The following is a 13,032-nucleotide window of genomic DNA, read 5'->3' as shown; positions in this document are numbered from 1 at the left end:
ACATATTGAATGTCCCGTAGGCTGCAATGAGCCGTGGTAAAATAAGTGTTAAAATAAGTGTTAAAAAATATAATAATAATAATATATATATATAATATATATATATATATATATAAAATCTCAAATCACCCCCCTTTCTCCATAATAAAAATAAACAGTAGAAAAAAAACTTAAATAATTTGCATTGCCGCGTCCATACTATTAAGCTATGAATGTATTTATCCCGTACAGTGAAAATTGTAGTGTTAAAAAAATCAAAATGGACGATTCACTGTTCTTTCATCGCTCCACCTCCCCCCAAAAGGTTGAATAAATAGTGATCAAAAAGGGATACACACCTCAAAATGGTATCACTGAAAACTAATTGCCCTGCAAATGAGCCCCACACAGCTCCATAGATGTAAATTAAAGTTGTGGGGGGGTCAGAATTCATCAATGCAAAAAATAAATTTTTCCAAAGCTATGTTTTTTTCCCTTTATTATTAAAACGCAAGGAAAACCATATAAATGTTGTATCTCTGTAACTGTACTGACCAGGAAGATGAAGGGAGCAAAAATTTAGTTTTTTTTTTTCAATTTGATCCCATGTGGAATTTTTTTCCAGTTTCCCACTACATTTGTATGAAATATTAAATGGTGCCATTAGAAAGTATAACTTTTCCCGCAAAGTCCCTTTATGGCTATATGAATGGAAAAGTAAAAAGTTATGGCTCAGGGAGTGAAAAATGAAAACGCTAAAATGGAAAATTGCCATGTCAGGAAGGGGTTAAAGGAACACCTCCATTATTTATAGCAATCTATATGTATTCTATTTTTATTTATTTTTTTGTAAAAAATATTTTGTCACTCTACGTATACTAGTTCCTATACAGGTTTTTTAAAGAGGTCACAAAAAGCAGTGCAATCTGCAGGCAGCAGTTATAGAGCAGGAAGAGCTGAGCAGATATATAGTTTTGTGGCAAAAGATTGATCTGATGTTTTCAGAACTCCATAGAAATGAATGGATCATGCTGGGAGTCGTCGTTTCACCATAGCTGGAGTGCTGGAGGCTAGCCGTCACTGCTCTAGAGGTATATTCACACACAGCAGATTTGCACACCTTATGGTGGTCTTTGATTGTCTGTGGCACAAAATCTATAAGCTTTGCCCTAAGTGTTCCTCAGACATCTCATAGACACTTTAGTGGTTCCTGTCCTTTGGCTCACTAAGTATAGCTAATTCTCATGTCATACTTACTCTAACTCTGAAATTTATCACATTAGGTCTTCCTGAAGTTCTTCCACCTCCATGGACTCAGATCTTCATAGCAACCACCAACCCAGAGTGGTTGTAATTGGTGCCGGCTTTGCAGGTCTTGGTGCTGCCACCACTTTGGTGAAGCATGGAGTGAAGAATCTTATCATCCTGGAAGCATTAGATAGGGCGGGTGGAAGAGTTTGGACGCATAAACCTTTTGGAGCTGATGCGCTGGAGTTAGGTGCCACCTGGATCCATGGCCAGAAGGATAATCCACTTTACCAGATGTCCAAGGAGAAAGGCCTACTGGCAGATGATGGGTTCGGTATGGTGTCCTGCCAACCACTATCTGTAACTCCCCAAGATTATTTTTTTAATGAGCAAGCAAAGCAGCTACCCCCAACTCAGGTGGAACATGTAACTTGTTTTTTTGGAAGGTTAATGTCTCAAATCAACCAGCAAGACTATAAACGAGAATGTGAATCGTGGTCAGTCGGGGAGTATCTAGATCGTGAATTTACCTTGTCCAACCTTTCGAAGGTCGAGGGTGCAGAAGAGATATACGAGTGGTGTAAACGAGCGGAGTGCGTGGACGAGGCTTGTAACTCCATGTATGAGTTCTCGTTAAGTCAGCTTGGCTTATACACTGCTCTTGAGGGACCCTTTTTTAACTCTTTGGGCAGTAAGGGTTACCAAGCTGTACTAGACGTCTTCATAGACCAGCTGCCCCCTAATTCCCTTCGCTGCCATAAGCCTGTTCGATGCGTCCAGTGGGATGGATCTTCACCACCTTCAAAGTTATCAAAACATCCGGTCAATGTGGTTTGTGAAGACGGTGAGCAGTTTCCAGCAGATCATGTCATTGTCACTGTGTCTCTTGGGTGCATGAAGGAACGAGCGCCTACTTTTTTTGACCCTCCCCTGCCAAAGGGAAAGATGGAGGCCATCCAGAGATTGGGGTTTGGCACAGTGGCCAAGATCTTCTTAGAGTTTTCAAAGCCCTTTTGGCCGGATGATTGTGCCGGAATACAGCTTGTATGGGAACAAGGCCCAGAGAGCCTGAAGGGTTATTCTGATGGGTGCAGGCAACAATCATGGCGTTCGGAGTGGTTTAAGAAGATTGGAGGTTTTGACTGCGTTCCAATGCATAGAAGCACCCTCTGTGGTTGGATCACCGGATTGGCTGCGGAGCACATGGAGACCCTCCCTGAAAGTGAGGTGGGGGAAGCATGTGTCAGGTGAGAAACCAGTTCTGTGTACTACATTTGTGGTAAACACCATTAGAGCTTAAAGGGGTTGACCAATGTTTATCTAAGATGACCATGTGGCTCTTCATAATACAGCCTTTGTTGATATTCTGTGGCGTTTGATAGAATTTCATAATCAATGTCCCCTTTTTGGTCAAATCTTCTGTGCTGTCTGAATAGAGAACCTATCTACAAGATGGCCGCTGATGGAGGGTATTGTGACCAGAGACATCTCATGGCCTCCTCCATTCAAACACACAGCACTTGCACTGAACTCCCAGCAGTGTAAATACAGATGTATCTTAGTGGAGGAGGCTGAATGGTTTGTCTGGTCACATGACCCTCCATCAGCAACCATTTTTATGGACAGGACCTCTGTGTGGACAGCGCAAAAGACTTGACCTACAAAAGGACATACATTATAAAATATAGAAAATGCTGTAGAATATCAATGCTATATTCGTGTTTTATAGCCCTCTTAGATACATATTGGTCCACAGTAGCCAGAAAACAGCCAACACCTTTAAATAATAAAGGGGGCAGTAGACTTAAAGGAATTGTCCAGTATTAGAAAAAAAAACACTTCTGTGCATAGGTTGTGTGTGATATTGCAATTCAGTCCCATTCACTTCCCTTAAACTTGCCTGCAAATCCAGATACAACCCAAGAACAGATGTGGAACCGTTTTTGGAAGAAAGCAGCCATGTTTCTCAAATCCTTGAGAGCCCCTAAAGTTGTTGTACTATCCCATAGTTCAGCTGATAGTTGCAGATTCCACTTCTGGAACCATTTATAAGCAGTTGGTAAAATTGGGGACATCTCCGGGAAGCCATGGATTTCCTTGGCAGTGCCTGCCGTTGGGTAAATGAAATACTACATGCCGTCCGTTCAAAAGAATGGCCGACCGTGTAAAACCTAGATGAGCTGGGTCCGCAACAGTGGAGACCACTTCTACCTACCATCTTTCTACTCTGCCTCAGAGAAGGATCTCCGACAGGGTGCTCTATGAGATTCATATGCTAAGGGTTTATGGACAGGGGTCGTTTTCCTGACACAGCCTACAATAAAATTGTAGAGTGTATTACCATGTGGCGGTTTTGTTGTGACTTTTGTAAAATCCTTGGCAAAAATCATGCCGATATAATTTTATGTATACAACTCCTACGCAGCCTAATGTGTGTCCATGGTTACAGACTACACATAAACCCGGTTTGTAGTCTGATCCCGCATTCATATGTAACTCTCTTCCCTCTTTTTCCTAACCTATGGACACAAGTTGCATAATTTTCCATCTCAGCTATAGTAGAGCAGTTACATGGGGAGATCCATGATGTGTTTTAGGTCTCTTTTAGCTAAAATGTGCTTTTTTTTGTCTCTTTTAGTTTTGTAGCAGTTTAACGTCTTGTAAATTCTTTTGTACATCAGAAATTCCAGCTCCTTCCCTCTCCGCAGGCCTAAACACACTGCTTTCCCATAGACCTGAATGGCACATCTGCCTCTGTATGTAGGGGTAAATGTCCTGTATATTTCCAGTGAAAGTGCCACCCCCTGCAGGGGAAATGTAGTATTACATACTGGCCATTCAGATGAATGGATGGACTGGTTCCACCACAGGTAGAGCCATTCTCTGCTCTGATCCATAGACGGGGTCTCTATGGGATCCCCTTCATGATGTATCTAAAGGAGGTCAAAGGCTGGTAAACTTATATCATGGGATCTAATGTAGTGGTCCTGGGGGCAGAGAATATTTTGCTTGTAAATTCAAGAGTAACACCACAGACCCCAAACTATATTGGAAATTTGGATGAGATAGACGTAAGATTACATGCCCCTTTAAGAATATCTTATGGCAATTTGTGGGCTATGGAACAACAAGTAACTACTTAGCTCTTCCCAGACCCTTGAAATAATTCCTCCATTCCATCTGATTAGTTTTGCCTGTCTCTTAGGCACTTAGCTGGAAGCCACAGGTTTTATCACGTATCTAGCCCTTTTTTTTCCTCCGGCGGCTATTATAAATGTTTTCAGCTGCTGTCTGGGGAACACTGCGTGAGGGAATCACCATGATGAGGATATTAATAGCCCCGCTTCCATTGAATTACCCGCCTCTCGCCAGTAAGTAATTTACAGAATTTCCATTTTAGCACTTGCTGAATCATTAAGGTTCTTGTATTTCATTTAGATTGCATTCAGCAGTTATTAAACTTTTCCCAATTCCTTTTTATTTTATCAGATTATTGAAGCAATTCACAAGTTGGCCAGTGACAGAACTGCGAGGGGTGCTGCGCTCCACGTGGTATAGTAACCCCTACATACGAGGGTCTTATACCAATGTGCCTTTGGGGGTGGATGCTGTGAAAGAGCAGATGGCCTTGGCAGAGCCATTACCATCCACATATCAGAGGAAGACCCAGCGGGTATGTAGTAATAAATATATATGGCACCAACTCTATAATACTGTTCCTATGTACAAGAATATAACTACTATAATACTGCTCCTATGTACAAGAATATAACTACTATAATACTGCCTCCTATGTACAAGAATATAACTACTATAATACTGCCTCCTATGTACAAGAATATAACTACTATAATACTGCCTCCTATGTACAAGAATATAACTACTATAATACTGCCTCCTATGTACAAGAATATAACTACTATAATACTGCTCCTATGTACAAGAATATAACTACTATAATACTGCTCCTATGTACAAGAATATAACTACTATAATACTGCCTCCTATGTACAAGAATATAACTACTATAATACTGCTCCTATGTACAAGAATATAACTGCTATAATACTGCTCCTATGTACAAGAATATAACTACTATAATACTGCCTCCTATGTACAAGAATATAACTACTATAATACTGCTCCTATGTACAAGAATATAACTACTATAATACTGCTCCTATGTACAAGAATATAACTACTATAATACTGCTCCTATGTACAAGAATATAACTGCTATAATACTGCTCCTATGTACAAGAATATAACTACTATAATACTGCCTCCTATGTACAAGAATATAACTACTATAATACTGCCTCCTATGTACAAGAATATAACTACTATAATACTGCCTCCTATGTACAAGAATATAACTACTATAATACTGCTCCTATGTACAAGAATATAACTACTATAATACTGCTCCTATGTACAAGAATATAACTACTATAATACTGCTCCTAAGTACAAGAATATAACTGCTATAATACTGCTCCTATGTACAAGAATATAACTACTATAATACTGCCTCCTATGTACAAGAATATAACTACTATAATACTGCCTCCTATGTACAAGAATATAACTACTATAATACTGCTCCTATGTACAAGAATATAACTACTATAATACTGCTCCTATGTACAAGAATATAACTGCTATAGTACTGCTCCTATGTACAAGAATATAACTACTATAATACTGCCTCCTATGTACAAGAATATAACTACTATAATACTGCTCCTATGTACAGGAATATAACTACTATAATACTGCCTCCTATGTACAAGAATATAACTACTATAATACTGCTCCTATGTACAAGAATATAACTACTATAATATTGCCTCCTATGTACAAGAATATAACTACTATAATACTGCTCCTATGTACAAGAATATAACTACTATAATACTGCTCCTATGTACAAGAATATAAATACTATAATACTGCTCCTATGTACAAGAATATAACTGCTATAATACTGCCTCCTATGTACAAGAATATAACTACTATAATACTGCCTCCTATGTACAAGAATATAACTACTATAATACTGCCTCCTATGTAAAAGAATATAACTACTATAATACTGCCTCCTATGTACAAGAATATAACTACTATAATACTGCTCCTATGTACAAGAATATAACTACTATAATACTGCCTCCTATGTACAAGAATATAACTACTATAATACTGCTCCTATGTACAAGAATATAACTACTATAATACTACCTCCTATGTACAAGAATATAACTACTATAATACTGCCTCCTATGTACAAGAATATAACTACTATAATACTGCCTCCTATGTACAAGAATATAACTACTATAATACTGCTCCTATGTACAAGAATATAACTACTATAATACTGCTCCTATGTACAGGAATATAACTACTATAATACTGCCTGCTATGTACAAGAATATAACTACTATAATACTGCTCCTATGTACAAGAATATAACTACTATAATACTGCCTCCTATGTACAGGAATATAACTACTATAATGCTGCTCCTATGTACAAGAATATAACTACTATAATACTGCTCCTATGTACAGGAATATAACTACTATAATACTGCTCCTATGTACAGGAATATAACTACTTTAATACTGCTCCTGTGTACAAGAATATAACTACTAGTTATATAGAGCATCACCAACCCCGGCGCATGAATTAAGCAAGATGGCGCCGGCAAGGCAGAGAAGCGCGCCTCAGACTGAGGATTCGGAGGCTGAAGGGGGAAGTGAAGTGGAAGAGGCACCAGCAGAAGGAGATGACCAGAAGATATCTAAAGCTTTCCTTGCTGAGTTCACACCTGAGCGTATTCGATAAGCGCTTTTATCGGGCGTTTTTGAGGCGTATTTTGGGGCGTTTTTGTATTCTGGAAACTCGCGTAGTACGCGCGTTTGTGTGATTAACCACAGAGGCATCCAATGAAAAACTGCCACAATACGCGCGACAATATGCCCCAAAGAAGCTCCTGTACTTCTTGGGGCGTAGGGCGTTTTACAGCGTGTTCGTACGCGCTGTAAAACGCTCAGGTGAGAACCATGCCCATAGGGAAACATTGGTTTTTGCCTGTTGAGCGTTTTACAGCGCGTCGGAACGCGCTGTAAAACGCTCGGGTGTGAACCTAGCCTAAGGAGCTGATGACACATTCTCTGGAACCACTGGTACATGAACTTAGATATCAAACAGAATCTAAGGCACATGCATTCTAGATGGGAAACAATAGAGTCTACGCAAACATCCTTTAGTAGATTTCAACAATGAAGCCTCTCATAACTTAGATAACTGCCAAGCCCATGTGAATCACTTGTCCTCTCTGATAGAGGATCAAGAAAACCGTGGACAGGGGAACAACCTCAGGCTGAAAGGCATGCCAGAATCTGTGTCGCCTGACATGCTGATAACCTCCCTCACCGCTATCTTCTAAAATTTGCTCGGACAAGAAACCGGCAACCTTGAACTGGAGCGCTGCGTCCCCCACCAAAGCAAAACGAAGCTCCAAGAGATGTCATCTGTAAACTGGTTCATTTCTAGACAAAAGAAAAAATCCTCGCGGCCTCCAGAACTACAGCCCACATCACCTACGAGGGATCGACGGTCACCATCTATCAAGCTCTGTCCTCCATGATGCTGCGTAAGAGGAATCATTTAAAACTGCTGCTGGACATTCTCAAAAGTAAAAAAATCACAGACCGCTGGCTATACCCCTTTAGGTTGCTTATTAATTCTCCAGGCCGTAAGCTAGTGATTCGTGCAGTTAAATTAGGACCGAGGGCTGGGCCCAAAGATTCAGAGGGTACACAAGGCCACACAGACAGCGGTTCTTTTAGAACACTTGCGTTTACTGAACAGTTATAGTGAACGAGTAACTGAGCATACATAAACAGAATAGTAACAGAGCATAAACACATAGTAAGGCCTCATGCACACGACCGTTGTTGTGTTCCGTGTCCGTTGTTCCGTTTTCCGTGATTTTCTGCGGACCCATTGAAAGTCAATGGGTCCGTTGAAAACTCGGATAATGCACCGTTTGTCATCCGCGTCCGTGATCCATGTTTCCAGTCCGTCACAATAATATGACCTGTCCTATTTTTTTCACGGACAACAGTTCGCGGGCCCATTCAAGTCAATGGGTCCGTGAAAAAACACGGAGGCACACAAGATTGTCGTCCGCGTCCGTGTCCGTTTTTTTCCTATCATTTGCAAGGCACTTTTCACGTCTTGTGATCCTCCAAAAATCAAGGAAGACACAAGGCAACAAAAACGGAAACTGATCACGGAACAACGGAACCCCGTTTGGCGGACCGTGAAAAAATACTGTCGTGTGCATGAGGCCTAAGGATAATACTGCCCAACACTAACCCAGTACTTGTGTAATTTTCCCCAATGTCCATAAAGCAGTCTGGCTGCGCCTAAATGTTCCTGAGCAAGCTTGAACGTTGGGGTGCACCCTAAGTATTGCGTAATCCAAAGAAGGTGAAGTCTGTATCCTGCAGCTTTCACATATGTCCCAAAGTGTCACTAGAACGATGTGATGGGACGCGGCGAAGCCGCACTTACTGTTCCTTGGATACTTAAGCGGACTTTTGGCGTTCGTTCCCTGGTCCACTCCCGAACTGGACCGCACAGTGGCGTGATTACCGGAGTTAGCGCTGCGAATATCCCCTTGGTGCTGATGCCTGACTCCACTGTGAGCCGTAAATCCTTATCCAGGCTCCACAGAGGTTCTCTCCTGACATCCTCAGCATTCACCAAGGTGCCTCCGTCTGGTCACTTCCTGCTCTCACATAGAACTCCTTCCCTACCTAGGGAGACTGTGATGCATCAAGTGATTTCATAAGTGCAGCCTCAAACCTGCATTTACAGTTCGCTATCACCCTCCTAAGGCTCCTAGCCTACCCCTAAATTAGCATAATTCGAACTTTGAACGGTAAAACATACATAAACTTCTCTATATTGGACAACTGCATTGAAAACATTGTATGTACTTTGTCGCCATCTACTGGTAGAAGAGAGACATTGCAGGCACAATACACTTTACATTTAATAACATTGGTGAGTCATGCTTACACCCTTACACAGTGGCTGATCTCAAGAGGGTATACGAAACCCGTGGACTGGAACTTTGCTCAAAATATAGCTCCATTGCCACCTCTTCCGGTGCTTTCTCCTTGGACCCCAGTTTCTTCTGATAAATCGCAATGGTCTAAAGCCGCAAACCGCCAGATGACACAGAGAAGACCACCAACTTCTCAAGATAGACCATTAGATGACATCTGAAAAGGACATAAACCTCCCTCCAAAATTGCCCCTAGGGAGATGATACAGCTACCATTCTCCAGCTAGCCCGATCAGGTAGCTACAGGCTGTGTGGATGGAAAGTTCCTCCCCTCACGACTATATTAAACTTAGAAGTTCTCTCCTAATGAGAAACATGTTCTTTAGGCCTCATGCACACGACCGTTTTTTTTTGCGGTCCGCAAAACGGATTTCCGTTGTTCCGTGATCCGTGACCGTTTTTTCTTCCGTGGGTCTTCCTTGATTTTTGGAGGATCTACGGACATGAAAAGTGAAAAAAAAAAAAAAGTCAAGTTTGTATTGAAAATGATAGGAAAAACAGACACGGATCACGGATCACGGACGCGGATGACTATCTTGTGTGCGTCTGTGATTTTTCACGGACCCATTGACTTGAATGGGTCCGTGAACCGTTGTCCGTCAAAAAAATAGGACAGGTCTTATTTTTTTCACGGACTGGAAAAACGGATCACGGACGCAGAAGCCAAACGGTGCATTTTCCGATTTTTCCACGGACCCATTGAAAGTCAATGGGTCCGCGAAAAAAAAAACGGAACAACGGACGCGGATGCACACAACGGTCGTGTGCATGAGGCCTTACCTTGTTACTTGGTTTTTCCTTTTTGATTACCCTGTCTGCCCTCCCTGTCCCACAACCTCCTTCCTGTCAGCTCGATAGGCTCCTATGCTGCTCCTATGTACAACAATATAATTACTATAATACTGCCTCCTATGTACAAGAATATAACTACTATAATACTGCCTCCTATGTACAAGAATATAACTACTATAATACTGCTCCTATGTACAAGAATATAACTACTATAATACTGCTCCTATGTACAGGAATATAACTACTATAATACTGCCTCCTATGTACAAGAATAGAACTACTATAATACTGCTCCTATGTACAAGAATAGAACTACTATAATACTGCCTCCTATGTACAAGAATATAACTACTATAATACTGCCTCCTATGTACAAGAATATAACTACTATAATACTGCCTCCTATGTACAAGAATATAACTACTATAATACTGCTCCTATGTACAAGAATATAACTACTATAATACTGCCTCCTATGTACAAGAATATAACTACTATAATACTGCTCCTATGTACAAGAATATAACTACTATAATACTTCTCCTATGTACAAGAATATAACTACTATAATACTGCTCCTATGTACAAGAATATAACTACTATAATACTGCTCCTATATACAAGAATATAACTACTATAATACTGCTCCTATGTACAAGAATATAACTACTATAATACTGCTCCTATGTACAAGAATATAACTACTAAATTACTGCTACTATGTACAGGAATATAACTGCTATAATACTGCTCCTATGTACAAGAATATAACTACTATAATACTGCTGCTATGTACAAGAATATAACTACTATAATACTGCCTCCTATGTACAAGAATATAACTACTATAATACTGCTCATATGTACAAGAATATATCTACTATAATACTGCTCCTATGTACAAGAATATAACTACTATAATACTGCTCCTATGTACAAGAATATAACTGCTATAATACTGCCTCCTATGTACAAGACTATAACTGCTATAATACTGCTCCTATGTACAAGAATATAACTACTATAATACAGCTCCTATGTACAAGAATATAACTACTATAATACTGCTCCTATGTACAAGAATATAACTACTATAATACTGCTCCTATGTACAAGAATATAACTACTATAATACTGCTCCTATGTACAAGAATATAACTACTATAATACTGCTCCTATGTACAAGAATATAACTACTATAATACTGCCTCCTATGTACAAGAATATAACTACTATAATACTGCCTCCTATGTACAACAATATAACTGCTATAATACTGCTGTTATGTAGACAAATAGAAGAAAATGTCCCATACAGCGACAGCAAGAAGATATCTTGAAAGCATGCAAAAGTACTGATAACTTGCACAGTTTAGCATTATACAATGAATAGTTTTTAGATAATTTTTTTTGCTGGTAATGTTCTTTAAAGGGGTATTCCCATCACATACAATGGGGGCTTATCTCTAGGATATGGCCCCATTGTCTAATAGGTGCGGGTCCCACCTCTGGGACCCGCACCTACAAGGAGAACGGAGCAGGGAGAGCTGTGGCTGGAGAACCCTGGGTTTCTGTTCACCATACAAGTGAATGGGAGCACACCACACACGCGCAGCCCCTGCTCCCATTCATTTCTTTGCTTGGCTATTTTCGGCGGCCCCATTGAAATGAATGCAGGACGGCTGCGCATGAGCAGTGCGCTCTCCATTCATTTCCCTGCTCCGTTCTCGTTGTAGGTGTGCCTCCCAGAGGTGGGAACCGCACCTATCAGACAATGGGGGCATATCCTAGCGATATGCCCCCATCGTATATGATGGGAAAACCCCTTTAATGCCTTATACAGATGCAGATACTTTCCAGTCAATGATGAGTTTTCCTACTGACGAGTGGTTTTTCATGCAGCCTTTGCAGGTACTTTTCGCTGGAGAAGCGACGCACCCCAACTTCTATACGACTACACATGGCGCCTATATGAGCGGAGTACGGGAGGCAGAAAGGCTCATAAAACTCTTTGAGAGCAAAGCGATCCCTCGCCTCTAATCCATCCATTAGCGTCATGCCTGCAGTAAAACCAGTTGTGGCACCAGTGTGTCTGTGCGCGGATGTGCTGCCAGTAACCTCAGATCCTGCACAGTATAAATGATAAAATGCTGCTTTTTATAACTCCCCCCCCCACTCTGTCTAATCGTATCCTCATTCTTCAACCTGTCGAAAAACTAAAACTCCCAGCATGCTGCTACTGTCAGGACATGATGAGGATTGTTGTTTGTAACCTTTTGAGAGCCGCCCTGGTTTAAATGGTGCCTCCACTAAGGCTACCTTCACCTAATTTATGACTCCTATTCAGATCATTAAAATCAGTATAGCAAATAAATATGAAGAGTGCCGCTTAGAGGAGGAAGCAAAATTATGGGAATCGCACAAAAACCGTTATCAGGTCATATAACAGGAGCTGAGCTTTGGCGCCTATTGAAGTATATCGTACTCTGGGTTTTCGGAGACTTTTATACCGATGACCTGTCCTCTGGAGACACCTGGGACCCCCACCAGGCGCTCGCAGCTTAGCATAGACCATTTGACGTCGCGTTCATCGGTCACGTGGCCTTGGCGCAGCTCAGCCGACCTCTGTGTGGGAGGGGTACAGACTATGAATGAAGTGAATGCGCGATACCAAGCACAGTGCTATACGATGTACGGCGCTTCGCTTGGCGAGCTGAAAGAAGGCTGCAGCACTACTGCGAGCGCCGGTGCTTGTCAAACAGCTGATTGGCGAGGGTCCTGGGTGTCGATCAGTTAAAAAAAATAAAAAATCCTGGAAAAACTCTTTAAGCCTAATTCACACAGTCAGTGTTTGCTCAGTGATTTCCA

The 13,032-nt window shown here is 41.0% G+C and overlaps 1 protein-coding gene across 1 annotated transcript in view; it reads left to right on the top strand.

Annotated features, from left to right (window-relative positions):
- The window catches only part of LOC121007382 (peroxisomal N(1)-acetyl-spermine/spermidine oxidase-like), a 36,034-nt gene extending 23,283 nt beyond the window's left edge, over nucleotides 1-12,751 (top strand). Inside the window, exons 3-5 of the mRNA XM_040439269.1 lie at nucleotides 1,263-2,474; nucleotides 4,717-4,900; nucleotides 12,067-12,751. Coding sequence (XP_040295203.1) covers nucleotides 1,288-2,474; nucleotides 4,717-4,900; nucleotides 12,067-12,204 — 1,509 coding nt within the window. The 5' untranslated portion in view covers nucleotides 1,263-1,287 and the 3' untranslated portion in view covers nucleotides 12,205-12,751. The remainder of the gene's footprint in view (nucleotides 1-1,262; nucleotides 2,475-4,716; nucleotides 4,901-12,066) is intronic.
- The last annotated feature ends 281 nt before the right edge of the window (nucleotides 12,752-13,032 follow it).

The sequence above is a fragment of the Bufo bufo genome, chromosome 7 (genome assembly GCF_905171765.1).
Source record: "Bufo bufo chromosome 7, aBufBuf1.1, whole genome shotgun sequence".
NCBI lineage: Eukaryota > Metazoa > Chordata > Amphibia > Anura > Bufonidae > Bufo > Bufo bufo.
Note: the sequence above shows the minus strand (reverse complement) of the source record. Positions and strands in the feature narration are given on the sequence as shown.